The 23639-nt window shown below is 48.3% G+C and overlaps 2 protein-coding genes across 8 annotated transcripts in view; both read right to left on the bottom strand.

The window, feature by feature from the left end:
- Positions 1-4014, bottom strand: part of ak8 (adenylate kinase 8) — a 12131-nt gene extending 8117 nt beyond the window's left edge. The window contains exons 1-6 of one of the 3 annotated variants that reach the window (XM_073466690.1): positions 3974-4014; positions 2819-2946; positions 2427-2511; positions 1301-1350; positions 972-1073; positions 639-707 (exon numbers count right to left, since the gene is read on the bottom strand). In XM_073466690.1, the coding sequence (XP_073322791.1) occupies positions 639-707; positions 972-1073; positions 1301-1350; positions 2427-2511; positions 2819-2902 (390 nt within the window). In that variant the 5' untranslated portion in view covers positions 2903-2946; positions 3974-4014. Of the gene's footprint in view, positions 1-638; positions 708-971; positions 1074-1300; positions 1351-2426; positions 2512-2818; positions 2970-3973 lie in introns of those variants that run through there. The other 2 variants (XM_073466688.1, XM_073466689.1) reach the window with 2 other exon arrangements.
- Positions 4015-5577: 1563 nt separating this feature from the next.
- On the bottom strand, positions 5578-23608 carry tsc1a (TSC complex subunit 1a). 5 transcript variants are annotated; one of them, XM_073466681.1, is made up of 22 exons: positions 23540-23608; positions 20198-20315; positions 19666-19769; positions 19410-19562; positions 18390-18534; positions 17900-18054; positions 16714-16787; positions 16359-16558; positions 16180-16244; positions 15359-15470; positions 14145-14236; positions 13962-14058; positions 13395-13882; positions 12794-12939; positions 12235-12305; positions 10134-10300; positions 9873-10055; positions 9650-9760; positions 9143-9265; positions 8635-8822; positions 8272-8418; positions 5578-8201 (listed from the first exon to the last, which is right to left on the bottom strand). In XM_073466681.1, exons 2-22 carry the CDS (start codon positions 20304-20306, stop codon positions 7709-7711), a joined length of 3423 nt encoding a protein of 1140 aa, XP_073322782.1. In that variant the 5' UTR covers positions 20307-20315; positions 23540-23608; the 3' UTR covers positions 5578-7708. The 5 variants fall into 5 exon arrangements, with proteins under 5 accessions (XP_073322782.1, XP_073322785.1, XP_073322784.1 ...); XM_073466684.1 differs by having other exon boundaries at positions 12262-12305; XM_073466683.1 differs by having other exon boundaries at positions 8278-8418; positions 23540-23607.
- Positions 23609-23639: the final 31 nt, after the last annotated feature.

The following is a 23639-nucleotide window of genomic DNA, read 5'->3' as shown; positions in this document are numbered from 1 at the left end:
CCAATTTCCCCTGTTGGATCCAAAAAAGAGCTATAAAATTCTACCAACACCTCAAAGCCAGCGAGCCCGGCTCCACCACTACAAAGCCCTACAATGCCAAGAGGAGAGCAGAGACAGGAGTCCCCTCAGCCAGCTGGTCCAGAGGCTCAGCTCCAACAGCACCGGGCACCAAGACCGCCCTCACACAATCCGGCCCCGCCAAATTATAGCAAAGAAAAAGACAAATACATCAACTATTGGACATCTGCAACCAAAACCCAAAGCAAACTCCAATGCTGTTTGGCCCTAAACACACAATACTCCCCGGCAGATTATCTGAGCTCTGTAACCGACCCGACACTGAGGAAAACGTTGACTATGTAGACTCAGCAGCCACAGCCGGGCCTGAGAGAGCGGCCGGCACAGACAGACGTGGCTGCCCAGAGAGGAGCGGCTGTGTCGGCTCGGTCCACACAGACACTTCCTGCTGCACTGACACATACACAGACATCAGAACCAGCTCTACACAAACCAGGTACACAGGTACACAGGTTTATTAATGTTTGTGTCTTTATAAATAAAACAATATAAAATCAGAACACACTGATAACTGTGTGTGTGTGTGTGTGTGTGTGTGTGTGAGTGGAGGACAGTCTCACCCTGTTGAAGCAGTCGATCTGGTTCAGTCTCTGTTGGATCAGTTGGACCAGCAGCTCAGCAGGAAGCTCCTGAACACACAGTTATAGATCCACTGATGAACACGGACCAGAACAACTGGAACTATTGTGACAGGTGATTAATCAATAAGAAGCAGCGCTCTCCCCTCTGTCAGCTGGTTCTTTCCTCTGTGACAGAAAACTGAATCACTTCCGGACGTCTTAGAGACCAAACAGCTGATCGATCAGTACAGAAGGTAATCAGCAGGTTCATCAACAGTGAAAATAATTGCTGGGATTTAAACTCTGGATCAATAAATGTAAACCAGTCAGAACCTGCTCTGTGTGCTGTGTCTGAGCGCTCAGCTCTGATTGGTCGCTCAGTAAACTGTGTGTGGTCACATGGACGGCTCTCAGCTCAGAGCTCAGCTTCTTGGCCTGAAGGAGGACGACAAACCACAGAAGAAGAAGTGACACAGTGAGCAGCAGAGAAATGTAACTGATTACATTTACTCAGGATTACTTGATGTATCGTTTCATGCTACTGTCTTCTTCTCCACTACATCTGCTGCTGTGGCTGATGCAGGTCAGACTCTTCTTCGTTGGTGCCGTTCACACTGAGACATCTAACTGTACACACACCTGGTCGTCACGGTGACACTCACCACTGTGTGTTTCCCAACAGCAGGAGGACCGAGCAGCACGACCCTGGGATCTGACAGACAGACAGGCAGGTCAGAGAGACAGACAGGTCAGACAGACAGGTCAGACAGACAGACAGGTCAGACAGACAGACAGGTCAGACAGACAGACAGGTCAGAGAGACAGACAGACAGGTCAGTCAGACAGACAGACAGGTCAGTCAGACAGACAGACAGGTCAGAGAGACAGGTCAGAGAGACAGACAGGTCAGACAGACAGGTCAGTCAGACAGACAGACAGGTCAGAGAGACAGACAGACAGGTCAGAGAGACAGACAGACAGGTCAGACAGACAGACAGACAGGTCAGAGAGACAGACAGACAGGTCAGTCAGACAGACAGACAGGTCAGAGAGACAGACAGACAGGTCAGTCAGACAGACAGACAGGTCAGAGAGACAGACAGACGGACAGTTCAGACAGACAGACAGTATATTGGGTCACAGTCTGGTATATATATATATATATATATATATATATATATATCACTTTGTGCTACATTACTTTAATAATGTAAATATTAAAAATACTGATTCTTTTTCTAATGTAATTCTGTAAAGTTTCTGAGTATCATGAATAAATACAGCGTATTGTTATTATTATTAAACATCATGGACAGTATGACCTCATCACTTCTGTGTTTGTTCTTCTGTTTGACGTCAGCTCGACTGTGTCCACTTTTATTATGACTGTCAGTCACACGGTGATGAGTGATCTCTGACACCTGTCAGTCTAACAGCTTCATTAAACTGACTTCAGCTGCGACTCTGTGGACTCACAGCTCCACCTGGTGGCTGCACAAAGGATCATCTCAGCAGGATGTAGGTTGGACAGAGTGCAGAGGGACACTAGCGCTGGTTCAACCACTTCATTCAGACAAACATCTACGCTAACTCTCATCAAAGGCTGCAGGATGTCACATTATAAAACACTTATATCACTTATAACATTAAATACAGTGTTTTCTTCTTCACTATCCTGCTAATTATCTCATGACTCCTCCAGAGTCTCAGTCCAACAGTGTGATATCAGCTCAGGTGCGTCTTGGTTATTATGGGATATAAAACAGGTGTTCAGGTGTGTTGACTGACTGTCGAAGCTGCTCCTCTGCAGCAGTCTGATCAGGTAAGTGATCGGATCTTCAGGCTGATCAATCACCAGACTGGACAACATGCTCTGAAACACAGAGATTCAGATTCAGACACTTTATTGATCCCAAAGAGGACAATTCATCTGTCCCCAATCACACAAGCAGCATCTAATATGTTGCACGTCAAAAACACAGATCAACAAACAAACAGAGGTCGGTGAAGGACCGAGATCAAATAATTATAAAAATAAATAGCAATGCAATCATAAATAAAAACATTTGATACATCTGTAATCATGTCCTTTAAAATGACTGCTGTCTGAGGTCAGTAACCTGACGGCAGAAGGTTGTGTAGCTTAAACAGCTGAGAGCTGCAGAATGGTCCTTTAATACCTGCACCAGGTGGAGGATGTTGTGTTTGTCAGCGTAGACAGATATCTGAGGAGGGATCCTCAGAGGCTGCACCGTCCCCTCCATCAGGACCAGGAGGAGGAGGAGGGCTGGGAGAGGGTGTTTTTTTCCTGAGGACCATGAATGCATCACATTTAGCTTCAGAAGAACCCTAACCCTGATGATCTGATCTGATCCTGTAGATCTGATCTGATGATCTGATCTGATCCTGTAGATCTGATCCTGTAGATCTGATCCTGTAGATCTGATCTGATCCTGATGATCTGATCTGATCCTGTAGATCTGATCCTATAGATCTGATCCTGTAGATCTGATTGTGTAGATCTGATCTGATCCTGTAGATCTGATCCTATATGATCTGATCCTATAGATCTGATCCTGTAGATCTGATTGTGTAGATCTGATCTGATCCTGTAGATCTGATCCTATATGATCTGATCCTGTAGATCTGATCTGATCCTGTAGATCTGATCCTGTAGATCTGATCCTGTAGATCTGATCTGATCCTGATGATCTGATCTGATCCTGTAGATCTGATCCTATAGATCTGATCCTGTAGATCTGATCCTGTAGATCTGATCTGATCCTATAGATCTGATCCTATAGATCTGATCCTGTAGATCTGATCCTATAGATCTGATCCTGTAGATCTGATCCTATAGATCTGATCCTGTAGATCTGATCCTGTAGATCTGATCCTGTAGATCTGATCTGATCCTGTAGATCTGATTGTGTAGATCTGATCTGATCCTATAGATCTGATCTGATCCTGTAGATCTGATCCTGTAGATCTGATCTGATCCTGTAGATCTGATCCTATAGATCTGATCCTGTAGATCTGATCATGTAATATTAACCTGTAACAGATTACTCTACAGTGTAGGGTTAACCTGTAACAGATTACTCTACAGTGTAGGATTACTACTGAAGTACAAGATGTGACTACTTCTTCTTCTGCTGCTCAACACGTTTCAGCGACAGACTGAAATATCTGAACATAAACTGAAACAGACGGAGAGCTAACAGCTAACAGCTAACAGCTAACGCTAGCGCAGCTAACGCTAGCGCAGCTAACGCTAGCGCAGCTAACGCTAGCGCAGCTAACGCTAGCGCAGCTAACGCTAGCTTCATCTGTACCTGGTACACTCGGGTCGGTCCGTGACGTCACATTAAGGTTATCTCACGCGTTAACTCGTGACTTTAATAAATCGACTCTCACAGAACAGAAACAGACGATATTAAATATTATATATATATTATATATTAAAGTATCGGTAATAAACAGATGGACCTTCTTACTGCTTAACGAGCCGGTTGCCAAGAAACGTTTGCTTGTTGCTAGGGAAGGACGTCATCAGCGCGCCTGCGCAGAAGCGTACACCGTGTCCTGGTTTATTTTCCAATTTTAAAATGGAGGCAACATAAAAACAGAGACACGTCTGTTGTCTTTGATTTATCTTCAGTGTTAACAAACAAGGAAACTAATAAAAGACTAAAAATATCATGAAAGTAAGTAAGACTTCCGGTCCGCCATTTTGGGATTTAAAGCTAGCTCTGTATTAGCCAGTTAGCTGTTCTAACGTATCCTGTTGAAACATGTAATGAACCAAAGTGTCGAGCTAAATGTTTAAATTCAGTAACAGTTTCCCATCAGGGACAATAAAAGACCTGATTATAATAAAAGACCTGATTATAATAAAAGACCTGATTATAATAAATGACCTGTTTATAATAAATGAGCTGATTATAATAAAAGACCTGATTATAATGAATGAGCTGATGGTTCTGGGAGGCAGCTGACCGTCCTCCTGCTGCCAACACTGGGTCAACCTGAGGCAGAGACGTCTCCGGACTGAATGTCTGTCCATTATCCAACTGAAACTAAGTTCACCTCAGTAGCTTAACGCTAGTTAACAATGATTAAGTTTGACAGCTGTTATCAGCACATCAGCACTGAAACCACCTCAGTCCAACACCGATTCACAACTACAGGCTTCTTCATCAATATCCAGATGCGGGCGGTCACTGTATGTTCTGGACTGTATTTAAGTCCGGCTTTGAGGTACGTGCATAAAAAAGACACAATGAAATAGTTTCACATCACAGGACAGGTTTCCAACCTTTTCTCAACAAGCAGCCATATTGGCTCCCTCATCACCGCTCAGATATCCGAGTTGTTCGCAGATTCACCAAAAATAGATTTATCTCTATTTTCTGAGCTCGTTTGCAAAGTAAATATTAGACACATGTCCAGAACTGAGTACAGATTTTAGAGTTCCTCACACATCAATCATCTCATGGCCCCTCAGATGTACCTGGCGACCCTTCAGAGGGGCCCGACCTCCAGGAACCACTGACCTCCAGGAACCACTGACCTCCAGGAACCACCGACCTCCAGGAACCACCGACCTCCAGGAACCACCGACCTCCAGGAACCACCGACCTCCAGGAACCACCGACCTCCAGGAACCACTGACCTCCAGGAACCACCGACCTCCAGGAACCACCGACCTCCAGGAACCACTGACCTCCAGTCACAGGAGACATTTTACCACATGAAGCTGACAATACCTGCACTTCACTTTCACTGAACTAGGATTTGAATGTAGCCTCAGACATTTAAATATCTTTAATATAATTCATTCTTGTAGCTGTAGAAACCTTTGCCTGATTAAACACAGAGTGAAACTGGACAGGTGACGGTTGGATGTCGGGTGGTCAGGACAGAGTTGAGACGGAGCTCCGGAGGTTTCACACGTCTTTATTTCTAGTTCACAGTTTGACATTCGTCTCTTCAGGCCTGTGATACAAACACATGATCCAGATGTTTCCTGACAGCAGAGCTCTGAAACAAACAGAGCAGCACTGAGGAGGAGCTGCTGCTCACCAGTGAGAAAAAACTAATGACCCAGAGATAATTAGAGTCATTCAGTTGTAATCAGCTGGACTCAGAGGAAGTCTTTGGTCTGTGTGTGTCACTGTAAACTTTACACCCTGAACTCAGACTGATCCTGCTCAGTGTTCGGCTGAGAGGAAATATTATCATCTTTATTTCTGAGTGAGGTCTTCAGATAAATCTCAGTCTCATATCTCTGTCACTACAGAGCTGCAGTCAGAACGTGGTTAGCCTAGCTTAGCATAAAGATTGAAAGCAGCAGTTTAAACAGTTCAACGGTATTTCTCTAAATGTTAGCGAGTCTGAACACGTCCTGGTCGTACAGAAATGACTCGGACTCCTGGAGCCTGAGCAGTCGACCGCAGGGGATGTTTTCTCCAATCAAAGATCATTTATTTATTCAGTCAGAACAGGATGAAGGCTGACAACTGCAGGTTTTTGGGATCTGAGAGGCTGCGTGTTGAGTTCAAGCTTCAGGAATTAATGAGGGAAGAAGAGGCCCGATGGTTGAGGGACAAATACATTAGCATGTTTTATGAAAATTCAAAGTATGAAGGACTGAGAATAGAGCCCTGAGGAACCCCACAATCATATTGTTCGGAGTCAGCAGCTGTTTGCTAACATGTTAGCATACTTTATAAAATGCTAATATCTCAGATATGATGGTGCGAAGCTGAATCTGCTGCCCCTGGAGGACAAAAAGAAAATTTAATTGGGAATAATCAATACGGTTACTCATCAACTGATGAAGATCCTGAGGAAGATTTATTGCAAAAGTCAGATGTCAGTTAGTGTTTTGATGTTGGCGTAGCATCTGATGATGTGTTTGACAGATTAGCCACATGGCTAGCTGCAAAGAGGAAAAACAACATTTTTTGACAGTAAGGCAGTTAGACGCTACAGCTAACAGAGCATGATTAGCACAGCTTCTGTTAGCATCTTTGTAAAACTGAATTCTCCTCATTCTAACCTTATTTTTGGCTTTAGTAAGTTTCCCTCCAGACAGGAAACCAACTGTGAATCTTTAACATCGGGACCTTCAGTCGCTGCTGAGAACTCATTTCCTTCACAGATCATGAGAAAATAGTCAAAAGATTGTTAATTAATCAGACAGGTATTCATATCTAAACTGATTTTTCTGAGGTAAAGTCTGTTTTTATTCCTATCCCCCAAATGCCTTGTGCTTGTGAGCTAACAAGCTAATGTTAGCTATGTTGATGTGGCCAGGCGCTCATGTGTTTAACTCTGTGTGGAAGAACAAAAGGCTGATTTAGAAGGTAAATCTTGACTTCTGATCTTTACAGAAGCTATTGATTTGCAGCATTTAGCTGCTCTGATGTGCTGAAGTTTGTACTGATGTCATTTATTTTCTGAAGACCTTATAGTTTAATCATTTATAACAAATTGTTGAGTTTAACATCTTGGTGAATTTACTGTTTTTGTCCATTAATTATATCAAATCAGATCAAATCAATTGTTAGCTAAATCGAGGCCACTGCAGTGTTTTCTGGCACCAGTAGCATTAAGCTAGTAATGCTAGCCATACTAGCCATTTTGTTTTTTCAATCTGGATAACATTAAATTAATTTATTTATTTTTTGTTACACTTACATTAACCTGTGAGCTAACTGCTCAATAGCTTATTAGCAGCATATTTCTGAATTCATTGTTTAAGGTAAAACAATTTAAGAAACTCTCAGCAACAAATGAGTTAGCTTGTAAGCTAACTGAAGCGTAACATGCTGCAGTGGTTTGTCAGGGTTATCATTCTTGACCGCTGGGTTCTGAATGAAATTCCTGACACTCGCAGGTTTAGTTAGAGGGTGAGGTGCAGCTGTGTATTAATATAGTTTATTATTTGTCTTGTTAAGAGCAACTGAAGGTCCTGATGTGTTCAGATCAGATGTTAGAGGTCAGCGTGGCGAGTCAGTTAGCATTAGCCTGCTAACACCTGGAGCCCCTCCTCTCTCCCTCCCTCAGTACTCTGGCAGCGTCTCATCGTAGTCCATGATGCTCAGTTCGTGTCTCCTCTGTCGGACAGCGAGCGTCAGGTCAGCAGGGGGCGCTGCAGGTCCAGAGGCTGAGGTCGGGGTCTGAGCCTCCATCTGAGGACTGCCTGCGAGGAGGGTGGACTCCTCTGCCTCCTGACCCAGAGGAAGACTCTCTGGCTGGGCCTCCTCATCCTCCTCTTCCTCTTGTACCTCCCCTTCCTGTTGCCCCTCCTCCTCCTGGCTGTGATTGGGCGGTCTGAACAGCTGTCGTGCACGCTGCTCCAGGAAGGAGCCGACGGCCAGGGGGGAGTCGATGGGGGAGAGGGAGAGAGGGGAGGAGGAGCAGGAGGGGAGGTGCAGGGGGGAGGTGGAGAGGGCGTCCATGCCTCCGTTTATTATACCAACAGAAGAAGAAGAGGGGGGGCGGGGCATGTGGCCGCCCAGAGGGGCAGGTAAAGAGACGCTGCTGCCGTTTGACCTGAGGGCGAGAGAGAACACATGATTACAGCTGTGTTCTGATTGGTTCAGACACCTGTGACATCACTGACCTGTACCTGCTGCAGTCGTCCTGAGGCCGGCTGTGGGTGTGAGAGTCCAGCTGGACCTGACTGTACAGGTGAAGCATCTCCGTCTGAAGAGTCTGAGTGAGTCTCCTCAGAGACACACAGCGACTGTCACAGGCCGCCAGCTCCGCCCTGACACACACACACACACACACACACACACACACACACACACACACATTGGACAGAAGACACCTGGTTATTTCTCTTCCTGTTTACAGGACCAGTCAGGACGGAGGAGTCTGATTGGCTGCCTGCAGGTGTGTTTTGACTCCTGAACCTCTCAGGGATCAGGTGTTACATGACGCCACCTGTCTGTCGGACCAACAACAGTAAACGGCCTCTGACCTGCTCTGGGCCTTCGTGTCCTCCAGAAGCTTCTTCTGGTCCAGGATCAGCTGGTCTTTCTTGGCCAGCTGGTTCTCCAGCTCTGCTATCCTGTGATTGGCTGCTTCCAGCTTCTGTCTCTGCAGGACATCGCTGTCCTTCAGCCGCTGGTACTCCTTACCCACGCTGCACTGCAGCATGGACGCCTCCTGGAGACATAAACACACACAGCTCAGTGTGGTGAAGAACTGAACTCAGCACCAATCAGCTGTCAGCTGATGATGAGTCACATCTTCAGTCAAATGTGTCGACACTCACAATCTAATGTAGATGATCCATCCGGTGCATTCAGGTGCACGTCTTAAACTCTGACATCTACACTTCATACAGCTACCAGGACATGTGCTCCAACAGGGATGTCATGGTGTGTTCATGAAAAATGTAACTGACAGGTGTCCGAGTGTAAAAGTCTCAGTCTAACAACAGACAGTCAGTGTGTGTGTGTGTGTGTGTGTGTGTGCGCGCTCACAGTGCAGGAGTGTGTCTCTGCTCCCTCCAGCTGTTCGTTTAGACCTCTGTTGGCTTCTCTGAGCAGGACGAGCTGCTGGTTCAACAGGAAGATCTGCTGCTGCAGCTGCTCGCTGCTGCACAGCTGCGACACACAGATCAATATATCTGATATAGATCTGACAGTAAAGGATCAATAGTTCTATTAACAGCTGTTTTCATTCCTTTATCTACAGTTTTAATTTGTCTCCATGCAAACAGATTTATTTACACTCATGTCAACAAGAAACATTAAAGGTGCCATATGTAAGAATTAAACAGCTGTGTAATTCAGACTCCAAACACAAGGGGGCATCGGAGTAACCGCTAACTGCTGCTAACTGTAGATGCTGTTAGCTAGTTAGCTGGTTATCATGCTAACTACAGTAGATATCTCTGCAACACAGTACAGAGACGTCAGAGATCCTACTTTTCCTCACTCTTCGTACTGCACCTTTAAATGACATCAGCCAATGGGAGCGCCCCTCACCTTGAGTGACAGCTGGGTCAGCTGGTGTTCTGCATTGTAAGCCTTGTTATTGGCTTTCTGAAGCTCCGCCTCCAGATCCCTCAACCCGCTCTGACACTCTTGAAGCTCGCTCTGAAACGGCCAATCACAACACAGGAGGGTTTAAAACAGCCAATCACAACACAGGATTAACATAACTCTGTGTGTGTGTGTGTGTGTGTGTGTGTGTGGTTGTGTTGTGTACCTTCAGTCTCTGGTTGTCTCTCTGCTCGTCCTGGCGTTGCAGCAGCAGTTGTTGGTTGTGTGTGTGCAGCTGCTGGGTGTGTGTGTGTGTGTCGTGCTGCAGCTGTGTGTATCGCCGCTGTTCTTCCTGCAGACTCGTCTTCAGAGATCGAATCTCTTCGTCCTGAACGCTCAGCTGACCCTTCTGCAAACAACCAAACAAAAATGAAACCTTCATGATCATCTCTCAGTGTTTACATGTGTGTTTACATGTGTGTGTTACCATGGCGACGCTGTGCTCCTCCAGCGTGGTGGCGTTGATGATCCTCCGCAGCAGGCGGCGGTTTCTGACGGCGTGTTGTTGACGTTTGAATCGTTCGTACTGCAGCTGACCGTGGACCAGCAACAGCTGACTCCTCAGAGACTGAAGCTCCTCCCCCTGGGTGGGGCCTGACACACACACACACACACACACACACACACACACACACGCACACACACACCACAGTACTTGTCAGGGGCAGGGTGTGTGTTTGTTCTATCTGACATCTCGCTCTTTAGTCTGATGGTGATGCGTTTAAAACCCGGCAGAGAGTCTGGAGATCAGAATGTTATGCAGAATTATTTCTTTAATATCTTTTAAAAATTATAGATTCAGAAAAAAAAAATCTTCACTGATGTTTATTTCTTGTCTACCTGTAACGGAGGAAACTACCAGCTCCTGGTCTGAGCCTCTGGGTGGCGCTAGAGGAACACAGAGCATCACTAAAGCAGTTAAAGCAGTGATTGTCAACCTTTAGATCTGGTGCACCACCTCAGATGATCTAAGTCTCTCCATGTGCCGACATTATGACTGACGTTCAGTATGCTAGCGTGTGCAGACTGTAGCTGTGTCCAAATTCAGGGGCTGCATCCTTCGCAGGGCGCATTTGAAGGCCAATTACGTCACAACGCTGCGTGAAGGCCGTCCCAATGCGAAGGCTCCTTCAGATGCTGCCTGCCCTTCACTCTTGTTGGAGGACGCACCGCTGCTATCCTTCACGGCCTCCCATATCCCAAGATCCTTTGCGCGCTGCTGCTCAGTCCCGAAGCAGAAGAGGGAAAGCAAGAAAAATGCGACATCAAGTGGCGCAGACTGACATTTAAATGTAAGTATTGGGTTTATACTCGGTTTTTACTCATTTGAACATCCAACGCCAGATATGTTAAACTTCAGGGGACCTTAAAACCTCCAACGTTTTTCAGTCAAACTCTACTCGTATGTTCACTTTCGCGGGCCTGGGCGGCAGAAATCGTGACGTAAGGGTAAGGGGCGGGAACATCTGGTGACACAACCAGGAAATGCTCCGAAGGCGAGACCGTCCCATTTAACAACGGTGGACGAGGCCTTCGAAGGACGCAGCCCCTGAATTGGGACACAGCTTGCATCCAGATTACTGTTGTGTTGTTTGCTAACGTTAGCGGTGCTGTGGACGGTGCTCAGTTCACTGTCAGCTTGTGTTTCAACAGAGCTGCTTCACATATCCTCCTCCTGCTGCGCCCTCTCTTCCTCATACTTCCTGTTTGAAGCCACGTCTCACTCTACCTTCACTGTCTCACCGTCAGACTTCAGCTCCGACACAATCGTGGATTATTTCTGTGCATGAATGTGACGACGTCGCAGCTGAAACTGAAATATTACAGGGAAGACAAAACTTATTTTAAATTATATTTGAGTATTTAAAGTCAGCATTCTGCAGTACTTTGAAAGCATTAACTAACTAACTTTAATTAACTTATTTCCTTTTTAAAAACACATCTGAGATTCCTCCTCGTACCACTAGAGGGAGCTCTGTACCACTGTTTGGGAAAAGGTGTGATCAGAGTGTTTCCTCTGAGGAACGGGAACGTCTGAACCAGATGTGAGGACCATTCATTGATCAGTTGTCGAGATGTTTCAGTCTGGACGGACATGACGATGAGGAGCAGGTCAGGTTAGTCTGTTAGTCTGGTTAGTGACGGGCGACCAGTTATCAACCGCTCACTGCCGTCCATCGACAGAACAGTCCAGTCACACCGAGCTGTGACTTCACAGGCGGGTCTGTCAGGGTCCTGAAACATGGAGACGGCTTGTCCTCTGCATGGCGGCCATTTTAAGACCACTCAGACTCAGCTGCACTTTGAGCTAAGTGCTAATGTTAGCATAGAGAATATGGTGGAATTCTACAACAACACAATCCTGAAACAACAGGAAACGTGACACTGACTCATCAGTCAGCTCAACACAAAGACCAGTTGCAACCAACTTCCACATTTACTTCATCTATCTATCAATCAATCAATCAATCAATTAGTCAATCAATTAATGAGGTGAGTCTGAGGGTGTCAGTGTTAGTTTCAGGTACCTTTGGTTTTCATGCTCTGCTGTTTACCTCCAAAATGACTCCGATCCACCGACTTATTCACTGCTGACAACCTGCACGCACACACACACACACACACACACACACACACACACACACACACACAATGATCAGATTAGTTAGCACTCTCACCATTAGCTCTGGTGGTGACAGAAATGTGTAGCAGAACGTCTTCCCCCTGTTTTCTCTCAATGTCACGTTCAGAGACCTTTATTCTGAAATCCCAGGTGAGCTTCCTGCCAGCTCTCTGCTGTCGTGAGCGCTGCAGAAGTCACCGATGGCGTTCACGTTGATATTCCTGTTATAAAGCTCACGTGTGTATAATAACCTGACTGTGTTGCATCCTGAAGCACCACTGTGTTAGGAATGACCCCCGCTCATCGGCTAAGCTAACTGGCTAGCCTCGATAGCTCACCCTGCCCTGCACAGATACGTGTGTTTCTTCTGTTAGAGCGGAGGAACGAGATCGATCGTGATCAAAGTGTCACGTTCAGTTTCTGTTTCGTCTCTACATTAACCATCTCCACGGCAACCGTCTCACCTCCTGCTGAGGCCCTCGTGGGCTTCGTGTCCGTGGACGATCAGCTGGTCCAAAACCTCCAGAGGAGAGACGGAGGTGTGCTCCTCCTCCCTGTCCTCCCCCTCTCCTCCCTCCTTCGGCTCACCTGCTGCTCTCTCTAGCACCTCCTGCAGCACAAACCAACACCAATAAAGGATCAATCAATAATCAATAATCAATAATCACCAGCAGCTGCAGTTCTCTTTATTAACTGTGACTGCTGAACTTGTGTTTATTATAAACAAACAGCTGGTTGGACTGTTTCTGGTTTAATTAAGACGATCAGGATTTATTCTGGCTGTTACACTGAGAAACAGAGAAACTATGTGTGACCCTCTCAGAGAACTTTAGATGTTCATGATGTTTTATCTCCATGAACTGATGAAGGTCTGATGATGCAACACTGTGCACAATCTTTGTTTTCTATCCGACACCAGGAAGAGATTCTGATCCTACGAACCCGTCACGAAGAACTTCAATCATTTTTCAGTTTTCAGTCCAACAGAACAGATTCTGTGGAACACGGCGAACAAACATCACGTCTGCTGTCTGAAAACCTTCTCGTGTTCCAGCCTCAGATTACCTTCGTCTTCTTCCCGATGAAGAGCGTGGCGGCTCGGGGCAGGGCCAGCTCAAACAGGGGCTCATACGAAGGGGCGGGGCTCCGCTCTGCACGGGCGGGGCCAAACAGGACGGAGCCTCCGTCCTCTGTGGAGGGGTGAGGGGGGGTGAAGCAGAGAGAGATGGAGCAGGGAGGAGGGCGGAGGGCCGGACCTGACGAGGCCTCATCGCGACCCGGGGTGGAGGTGAGGAGAGCGGGCTGGGAGGAGGTGGAGGGGGAGGAGGTGGAGGGGGAGGGAGGCTGCTGGGAGGAGGTGGAGGAGGAGGGAGGCTGCTGGGAGGAGGTGGAGGTGGAGGAGGGAGGCTGCTGGGAGGAGGTGGAGGAGGTGGAGGAGGAGGAGGGAGGCTGCTGGGAGGAGGTGGAGGTGGAGGAGGAGGAGGGAGGCTGCTGGGAGGAGGTGGAGGAGGTGGAGGTGGAGGAGGAGGAGGGAGGCTGCTGGGAGGCGACCTCTGGAGGGAGACAGAGGAACATGAGATGTGGCTGAACGCTCCAGAAGATCATAAGTGGACATTATTATCTTAATCTGACCTTCACTGTGGTCGATGACATCACTCTGGACTCCTCCCTCCTTCTCTGTGATTGGCTGAAAGGAGGATGACCCGTCCAAATCTGTGACCGACTTCCCCTGCAGGAAGAAAAAGACTCCTTCAAAATAAAAGCCTTCCACTGAAGAGAAGAGAGCGGAGCGTCGACCTGCAGTCCTGATCTCACCTGGCTGCTGTTGTCAGGAGTCAAACCGCCATCTTGGATCTCTTCAGTCAGTGATGTCACTGGGACGGTGGCTGAGGAGGGACATTTCACACCTGGAGTTAGAGAGACAGAGAGACGGACAGGGTTATTTATCAGGATCATCACGTGTTAACGACATGTCTCTCAGTGTCTCACAGCGTCTCACAGCGTCTCACAGTGTCTCACAGCGTCTCACAGCGTCTCACAGTGTCTCACAGCATCTCACAGCGTCTCACAGCGTCTCACAGCGTCTCACAGTGTCTCACAGCATCTCACAGTGTCTCACAGTGTCTCACAGCATCTCACAGCGTCTCACAGCGTCTCACAGCGTCTCATAGTGTCTCACAGTGTCTCACAGTGTCTCACAGCGTCTCACAGTGTCTCACAGTGTCTCACAGTGTCTCAGTGTCTCACAGCGTCTCACAGCGTCTCACAGTGTCTCACAGTGTCTCACAGCGTCTCACAGCGTCTCATAGTGTCTCATAGTGTCTCACAGCGTCTCACAGCGTCTCATAGTGTCTCATAGCGTCTCACAGTGTCTCACAGCGTCTCATAGTGTCTCAGTGTCTCACAGTGTCTCACAGCGTCTCATAGTGTCTCACAGTGTCTCATAGTGTCTCATAGTGTCTCAGTGTCTCATAGTGTCTCACAGTGTCTCATAGTGTCTCATAGTGTCTCAGTGTCTCATAGTGTCTCACAGTGTCTCTCAGTGTCTCATAGTGTCTCACAGTGTCTCACAGCGTCTCATAGTGTCTCATAGCGTCTCACAGTGTCTCACAGCATCTCACAGTGTCTCACAGTGTCTCAGTGTCTCACAGTGTCTCACAGCGTCTCACAGCGTCTCACAGTGTCTCACAGCGTCTCATAGTGTCTCACAGCGTCTCACAGCGTCTCATAGTGTCTCAGTGTCTCACAGTGTCTCATAGTGTCTCAGTGTCTCACAGTGTCTCACAGCGTCTCACAGCGTCTCACAGCGTCTCATAGTGTCTCATAGTGTCTCACAGCGTCTCACAGTGTCTCATAGTGTCTCATAGCGTCTCACAGTGTCTCACAGCGTCTCATAGTGTCTCAGTGTCTCACAGTGTCTCACAGCGTCTCATAGTGTCTCACAGCGTCTCATAGTGTCTCACAGTGTCTCACAGCGTCTCATAGTGTCTCAGTGTCTCACAGTGTCTCAGTGTCTCACAGTGTCTCACCTGAGATGGAGGCAGTCCTGCTCAGTGAGTGGGCGGAGCTTGTAGCAGCAGGTTCAGGGGGGGGCGTCGACAAACCACAATGTGAGGAGGGGCTCCATGTGACATCATCAGCCTGAACACAAACATGTGTGAGCAGAGGGAGGAAGGAAGGAAGGAATCAAGGAAGGAAGGAAGTAGGAGGGAGGAGGAGGGAGGAGGGAGGAGGGAGGAGGGAGGAGACGAGGGGGGAGGGGGGAGAGAGGAGGAGGGAGGAGGAGGGAGGAGAGGAGAGGAGGGAGGAGGAGGGAGAGAGGAGAGGAGGGAGGAAGGAAGGAAGGAATCAAGGAAGGAAGGAAGTAGGAGGGAGGAGGAGGGAGGAGGGAGGAGAGGGAGGAGGAGGGAGAGGAGAGGAGGCAGGAGGAGGGAGAGAGGAGAGGAGGGAGGAAGGAAGGAAGGAATCAAGGAAGGAAGGAAGTAGGAGGGAGGAGGAGGGAGGAGGGAGAGGAGAGGAGGCAGGAGGAGGGAGAGAGGAGGAGGGAGGAGGAGGGAGGAAGGAGGAGGGAGGAGAGGAGAAGAGGGAGGAGGGAGGAGAGAGGAGGGAGGAGAGGAGGGAGAAGAGGGAGGAGAGAGGAGGGAGGAGAGAGGAGGAAGGAGGAGGAGGAGGAGGAGGGAGGAGAGAGGAGGAGAGAGGAGGGAGGAGAGAGGAGGAAGGAGGAGGAGGAGGAGGAGGAGGAGGAGGAGGAGGAGGAAGGAGGAGGAAGGAGGAGGAGGAGGAGGAGGGAGGAGAGAGGAGAGAGGAGGGAGGAGAGAGGAGAAGGAGGAGGGAGGAGCAGTAATCTGACCTGGATGCAGGAGCTGTTGAGTGTCAGCTGACTCAGACCTCCAGACGGAGGACAGACTGAACTTCCTGTCATTAATTAATTTACACATGAAAGAGTTTTAATGAAGTCTGAATGTTTGAACACAGAAAACATTTGTTTCATCAGAGCCTGTCAGAGGTCAGAGGTCAGAGGTCACTGACCTGAGCTGCTGATGCTCTCTGAGGGGAGGATCAGCTGGGGGAGGGGGGAGCACAGTGAGGGAGGTCTGGGGGAGGGGGAGGGGGAGGGAGGAGGCTCTCTGAGGGAGGAGTAGATCTCCTCCTCACAGGACGACTCCAGAGGGTCCAGAGACACTCGAGAGCACTCGATCACGATGTCATGGACTTCATAACACCTCCACCTGACGGAGACAGGAAGTCAGGTTAACCCTTTCACAATAAACATTACAGTGTGTGTTCTTTCAGGTTTGACCGCACAGGAATCAACTGTGATGGCAGTGCGTGTTTATATATTTTATTTTGAAGGGCCATGTGTGATCTGGGGGTACATCCTCACCTGGTCGGGTCCAGTTCACAGTCCTGAGTCCCTGTGACCAGCTCCGGGTGAACCCTGACATGCTCCAACATGGGCTGACAGACAGAGAGAGAGACAGACAGACAGACAGACAGAGAGACAGAGAGAGAGACAGACAGAGAGACAGAGAGACAGAGAGAGAGACAGACAGAGAGACAGACAGAGAGACAGAGAGACAGACAGACAGAGAGACAGGCAGAGAGACAGACAGAGAGACAGAGAGACAGGCAGAGAGACAGAGAGACAGACAGACAGACAGAGAGACAGACAGACAGACAGACAGTTTAGTGATTATAGACAGTGTAAACATTAATAACAACATGTCTTACAGAAAAGTTCACATGAAGTGTTTTCTGTTTGATTGCTACAAGTGTTGAAACTACAGTTCCCATAATGCTTTGAGGGATGTAAACAGGAAGTGTACTACAGTCACGGAGTCAGTGAGCTGCAACATGAGCCCAAATCTTTACTCTGCATCTGTTTCCACGTAGTCACATGTTCTCTGCTCACAGTGAGCTGAACGCTGGTCTGTGTTGGTCTGTACTGGTCTGTGTTGGTCTGTGCTGGTCTGTGCTGGTCTGTACTGGTCTGTGTTGGTCTGTGCTGGTCTGTGTTGGTCTGTGCTGGTCTGCGTTGGTCTGTGCTGGTCTGTGCTGGTCTGTGCTGGTCTGTGCTGGTCTGTGTTGGTCTGTGCTGGTCTGCACTGGTCTGCACTGGTCTGCGCTGGTCTGCGCTGGTCTGTGCTGGTCTGCACTGGTCTGTGCTGGTCTGTGCTGGTCTGTGTTGGTCTGTGCTGGTCTGTGTTGGTCTGTGCTGGTCTGTATTGGTTTGTGCTGGTCTGTATTGGTCTGTACTGGTCTGTATTGGTCTGTGCTGGTCTGTATTGGTCTGTGCTGGTCTGTATTGGTCTGTGTTGGTCTATGCTGGTCTGTATTGGTCTGTGTTGGTCTATGCTGGTCTGTATTGGTCTGTGTTGGTCTATGCTGGTCTGTATTGGTCTGTACTGGTCTGTGTTGGTCTGTACTGGTCTGTACTGGTCTGTATTGGTCTGTGCTGGTCTGTATTGGTCTGTATTGGTCTGTGCTGGTCTGTATTGGTCTGTGCTGGTCTATGCTGGTCTGTATTGGTCTGTACTGGTCTGTGTTGGTCTGTGCTGGTCTGTACTGACCTTGACGACCTCCTGGAAGGTGTCCAGGTTCTCCTTCATGCTGTAGTGCAGCCTCAGGTAGGAGATGAAGTTACAGGGGAACATCCCGTACAGACGATGGAACAGAGAGTACACACCTGCATGGAGGTGGACCAGGTGAGCAACCGGGATGTGACCTGCAGGAGACAACACACAGCCAATCAGAAGAGAGCAGTCAGAACTGCATGTACACAGTGTGTCTGATATCTTTTCATATTTTCAGGCATTTAAGTCTTAATCTGATGGAGACGTGTTCAACTTCTTTAATTTCAAATGTTTTTTAAATATTGAATATTAATCCTTTATTTTATCAGAAGAGGAAAAAAAGGCTCCCAAAAACAAGTTTAAGTTCTGATTCTGCAGATTAAAACTGAAGACTGACGCTTCAAACGTCTCATCAACAGTTCCTGCTCCTCATCAACTACTTTCATTATTGATTATTCTGCTGATATTTCATCAGTTAACTCGTCACCGGGGTTTTTGTAGCTCCATGAGGCGAGGCGTCCGAACACGTCGAAGAAGTCATAGATGTGTTGTTTCCCGGCCTGAGGGATCATGGGTAACAGAGTGATGAGGACCAGGACTCCAGTGATCAGGACCACCACGTCAGTGTCTGTCTGGGGAGACGATCAATCAATCAATCAATCAATCAATCAATCAATCAAGATTTTGATTCTAAATTGAAAATCAGTAGAAATGAGTGATCAAATCAATTCTAAAAATCAACATCAAAAGCAGGATCAGAGATTCTCAGTGTTTGTGTTCGTTAGCCTGCAGCTAGCTTAACGTTAGCCTTCAGCGTCACTCCCAGAGTCTTCTGTGTGATGAAGACGATCAGCTGACTTCTATGTTGTTGATTTTTTCTTTTTCAGAGATCTTTTATTGATTTAGTAGTATTAGTACTGTGAGATAGTACTGGTACTGTGAGATAGTACTGGTACTGTGAGGTAGTATTAGTACTTTGAGGTAGTACTGGTACTGTGAGGTAGTATTAGAACTGTGAGGTAGTACTGGTACTGTGAGGTAGTACTGGTACTGTGAGGTAGTACTGGTACTGTGAGATAGTACTGGTACTGTGAGGTAGTATTAGTACTGTGAGGTAGTACTGGTACTGTGAGGTAGTACTGGTACTGTGAGGCAGTACTGGTACTGTGAGGTAGTACTGGTACTGTGAGGTAGTACTGGTACTGTGAGGTAGTATTAGTACTGTGAGGTAGTATTAGTACTGTGAGGCAGTACTGGTACTGTGAGGTAGTACTGGTACTGTGAGGTAGTACTGGTACTGTGAGGCAGTACTGGTACTGTGAGGTAGTACTGGTACTGTGAGGTAGTACTGGTACTGTGAGGTAGTATTAGAACTGTGAGGTAGTACTGGTACTGTGAGGTAGTACTGGTACTGTGAGGTAGTATTAGAACTGTGAGGTAGTACTGGTACTGTGAGGTAGTACTGGTACTGTGAGGTAGTACTGGTACTGTGAGGTAGTACTGGTACCTTGAGGCAGCGCAGCAGCGAGAGCAGCAGTGGCGAGCGGCTGATGTGATGAACCCAGGGCGGCTGCTTCCTGATCAGGTGACCCAGCAGAGTCAGAGCAGCCGGTCTGGATCCAGGTCTGCTCAGAGTCTCATTGAGCTTCTCAAGCAGAGTCTGACAGACAGATGGACAAACAGACAGACAGGAACATCAGGTTTAAAATCAATATATAATCAATAATCAGACATCACTCTGTGTTACCTGACAGTCAGCTGACCTTGTGATGAGGCTCTCTGATGGAGGACAGGAGCAGCACCGCCTGAGGGGAGGAGGAGTCCAGGTAATACTCCACCAGAGAGGAGAGGACAGCGCCTCCTCTGTCTGCAGGAGAAACTACAGGTCATCATCATGACGACCACAAGGAGGCGCCAGGACGCCAAAACCACACTGTCACTGATTACCCACAATACACTGCAGTTCACATGAGACAGGTAGAGACAGAGAGGTGGAGACAGACAGGTAGAGACAGACAGGTGGAGACAGACAGGTGGGGACAGACAGGTGGAGACAGAGAGGTGGAGACAGACAGGTGGAGACAGACAGGTGGGGACAGACAGGTGGGGACAGACAGGTGGGGACAGAAAGGTGGAGACAGACAGGTGGGGACAGAAAGGTAGAGACAGACAGGTGGAGACGGAGCGGCGGAGACAGACAGGTGGAGATGGAGAGGTAGAGACAGACAGGTGGAGACAGAGAGGTGGAGACGGAGAGGCGAAGACAGACAGGTGGAGAAAGAGAGGTGGACTCACCTGTACATAGCTGCTGGTTGATGGCCGCTCTGACTTGCTCCGCCTCCTGCAGCTCTGAACTGTCCAATGAGAGCAGGAGCTCACTGATACTCACCTGCTCCCTGGACATGATGAACACCTGGACACACACACACACACACACACACACACACACACACACACACACACACCAAACTCTCAGTTTTCTGATGTCTCTGAAGAGAACAATCAGCTGATCAGTAGTATAAAGTAATCAATAGCTGCAGCTTCAGATGAAGGTAACTTTAAATGTATCAACCCGACTTCATGAGGACGACGTCACACAACAGAGGCAGCAGCTGATTGGACGATCCTCCGGAGGGTTTTCTGAGTTTACATTTTGTGACGGTCAGACAAGTGTTCCCCAAGATGGCGGTGCGCACGGATCGCAAAGCCCTGTGTCTCTCCAGATATTGCGAATTAGTGGTTATCTGCTTGTTTGTTTCAAGTGTTTTCACTTAACCCAGTTTAGCGCACATATCGTACAGCCGACAAACTCCCAGTGATTGCCAAAACAGCGGGACCAGCCAGCTCCGCTCTACCAACCGGAAATAACCACAGGCGGCATCGAGATCTATGTAAACAAAACTTGGTGCACGGACACCATCATCGGGAGTCACTGCTCAGCTAACCGAGAGTATCTCATGGTTAAGTGTAGACCTTTCTATCTGCCCAGAGAGTTTACATCTACCGTTGTGACTGCAGCTTATATTCCACCGGATGCTAATGCTAAGATTGCAATGAAAGAATTGCATACTGCTATTAGCAAACAACAGACTCTCCATCCCGAGGCAGCCTTTATTGTTGCGGGCACTTCAATCACTCCAACTTGAAGACTGTACTACCCAAATTTCACCAACATGTCTCCTGCCCCACCAGAGGAGACAAGACATTGGACCATGTCTACACAAACATGGCTGATGCCTACAAAGCTGTCCCCCTCCCCCACCTAGGTCAATCTGACCACCTCTCACTGTTCCTTCTGCCTAAATACTCTCCACTCATCAGACGCGTTAAACCCACAGTGAGGACAGTCAAAGTTTGGCCAGAGGGAGCAGACTCTGCACTTCAACAGTGTTTTGAAAACACTGACTGGAATATGTTTGCCACTCAGGCCACCCTCGACTCCCACACGGACATCGACCTATATGCCTCCTCCATTCTGGACTGTATCAACTCCAACATCAACAGTGTTACCACCCTCAAACGGATCACCACATTCCCTAATCAGAAGCCATGGAGAGGTCCGACTCCTGCTGAAAGCATGTGACACCGCCTTCAGATCAGGTGATGCTCGGGCCTATAGCTCATCCAGGGATAACCTGAAGAAGGGCATCAAAAAGGCCAAGCACAGCTACAAGCTTAGGATCGAGGAACCCTTCAAGAACAACTCTGACCCCCGACGCATGTGGCAAGGCATCCAGGCCATCACAGGCTACAAACCCACCAACACCTCCTCTCCATCCAGCGACGCTTCCTTACCTGATGAGATTAACCACTTCTATGGCTGCTTTGACAGGGACAAGGAGGTGGCCATGGAGGCTGTGCTCCCTGCAGCCCACCAACCCCTCACACTCTCTCCCACCGACGTGCTGCGGCACTGAGCAGGGTTAATGCACGGAAGGCTGCTGGTCCTGATGGTGTCCCAGGACGCGTCCTCAGGGCCTGCGCTGTGCAGCTGGCTGAGGTCTGGACTGACATATTCAACCTGTCACTAGCCCATGCAGCTGTCCCTGCATGCTTCAAAACCACCTCCATCATGCCGGTGCCAAAACACTCCACTGCAGCGAGCCTTAATGACTTCCGCCCCAGTTGCACTCACCCCCATGTGTGCTGAGCCCCCTCCTTTACTCCCTCTTCACCTATGACTGCACACCTGCACATGGTTCCAACACCATCGTTAAGTTTGCAGACGACACAACGGTGATTGGTTTCAGCAATAACGATGAGTTGGCCTACAGGGAGGAGGTCCAGCACCTAACAGCGTGGTGTGCCAGCAACAACTTGGCTCTCAACACCAAGAAGACCAAAGAGCTCATTGTGGACTACAGAAAGTAAAATGGTGGCACACACACCCCCATCCATATCAAAGGGACGGAGGTTGAGCGTGTCACCATCTTCGAGTTTCTGGGTGTCCACATCTCCGAGGACCTCTCTTGGACCCTCAACACGTCCACCCTGATCAAGAAGGCTCACCAGCGTCTCTTCTTCCTGAGGAGACTAAAGAAGGTCCATCTGTCTCCTCAGATTCTGGTGAACTTCTACCGCTGCACCATCGACAGCATCCTTACCAACTGTGTCACAGTATGGTATGGCAACTGCTCCGTCTCTGACCGGAAAGCACTGCAGAAAACTGCCCACTGCATCACCGGTTCCTCACTCCCCTCCATCGAGGCTCTCCAGAGCAAACGATGTCTGTGAAAGGCAACGCGGCATCGTCAAGGAGCGCTCCCACCCCAACCACAGACTGTTCACCCTCCTCCCCTCCAGGAGGCGCTACGGGTCTCTGCGCACCCGGACCAGCAGGTTCAGGGGAAGCTTTTTCTCTGCGTCTGTCACTGAACTCCACACCCCGGTGACGACCAACTTAAATCTAAACTAAACTAATCTAATTTAATCTGTTCACAGCCATGATGTCACTGATGATGTCATTGATGATGTCACTGCCCCCCTTAATTCAGTTTATTGGTCTTTATAAAATGATCAGAGTGAGACATCGTTATCCGCAGATTCCCACTGCAATAATATACATACTATATAAAACTAACAGCTAATACTTTGATAATTACAGTATAATTTACTACACTTGTGTACTCTGACTGTTCATGTAATGGAGTATTTCACCCTGTGGTACAACTACATCTACAGTCCTGCTCTGTACTGTGTGAGTGTACACAGCTGCAGTACTGTGTGTGTGTTTGAGTACTGACTGTCCAGTAACCTCTTTCTCTGACGTCACTGCTGTTATGTAATAACATGAATGTGACGTCACACGTGCAGTCATTTCATGTATAAACTGAGAGTTCAGACTGAAGCTAACAGTTAGCATATTAACCACTTCCTGTCGCGATAAAACTGCAGCGCTGTGCTCAGACTGACTTTACAGCTGCTAACAGGCTAACAGGCGAACATGCTAACATGCTAACAGCTGAGCTGTCAGTCTGCTGTGTGCTCTGGACTTTAGCATGTTAGCGAACAGCTGACAGCGTCATCTTCCCGCCTGAAGCTGTTCGGTTACTTCCGGTGCTCCGACACAAACAGACAGTTAATGAAAGTGATCGATAATCGATCAGAATAAAGTTGAACTCGACAGAAGTCGGTTACCTTCAGACCTGTTGATCCGAGCAGGGCGCAGCCATGTTGAGCAACACCAGCCCCGCCCACCGCTGACACCCGCAGCTGTCAATCAGCTCAGGACGCGTTC

Source organism: Pagrus major, chromosome 5, assembly GCF_040436345.1.
Source record: "Pagrus major chromosome 5, Pma_NU_1.0".
Lineage (NCBI taxonomy): Eukaryota > Metazoa > Chordata > Actinopteri > Spariformes > Sparidae > Pagrus > Pagrus major.
Note: the sequence above shows the minus strand (reverse complement) of the source record. Positions and strands in the feature narration are given on the sequence as shown.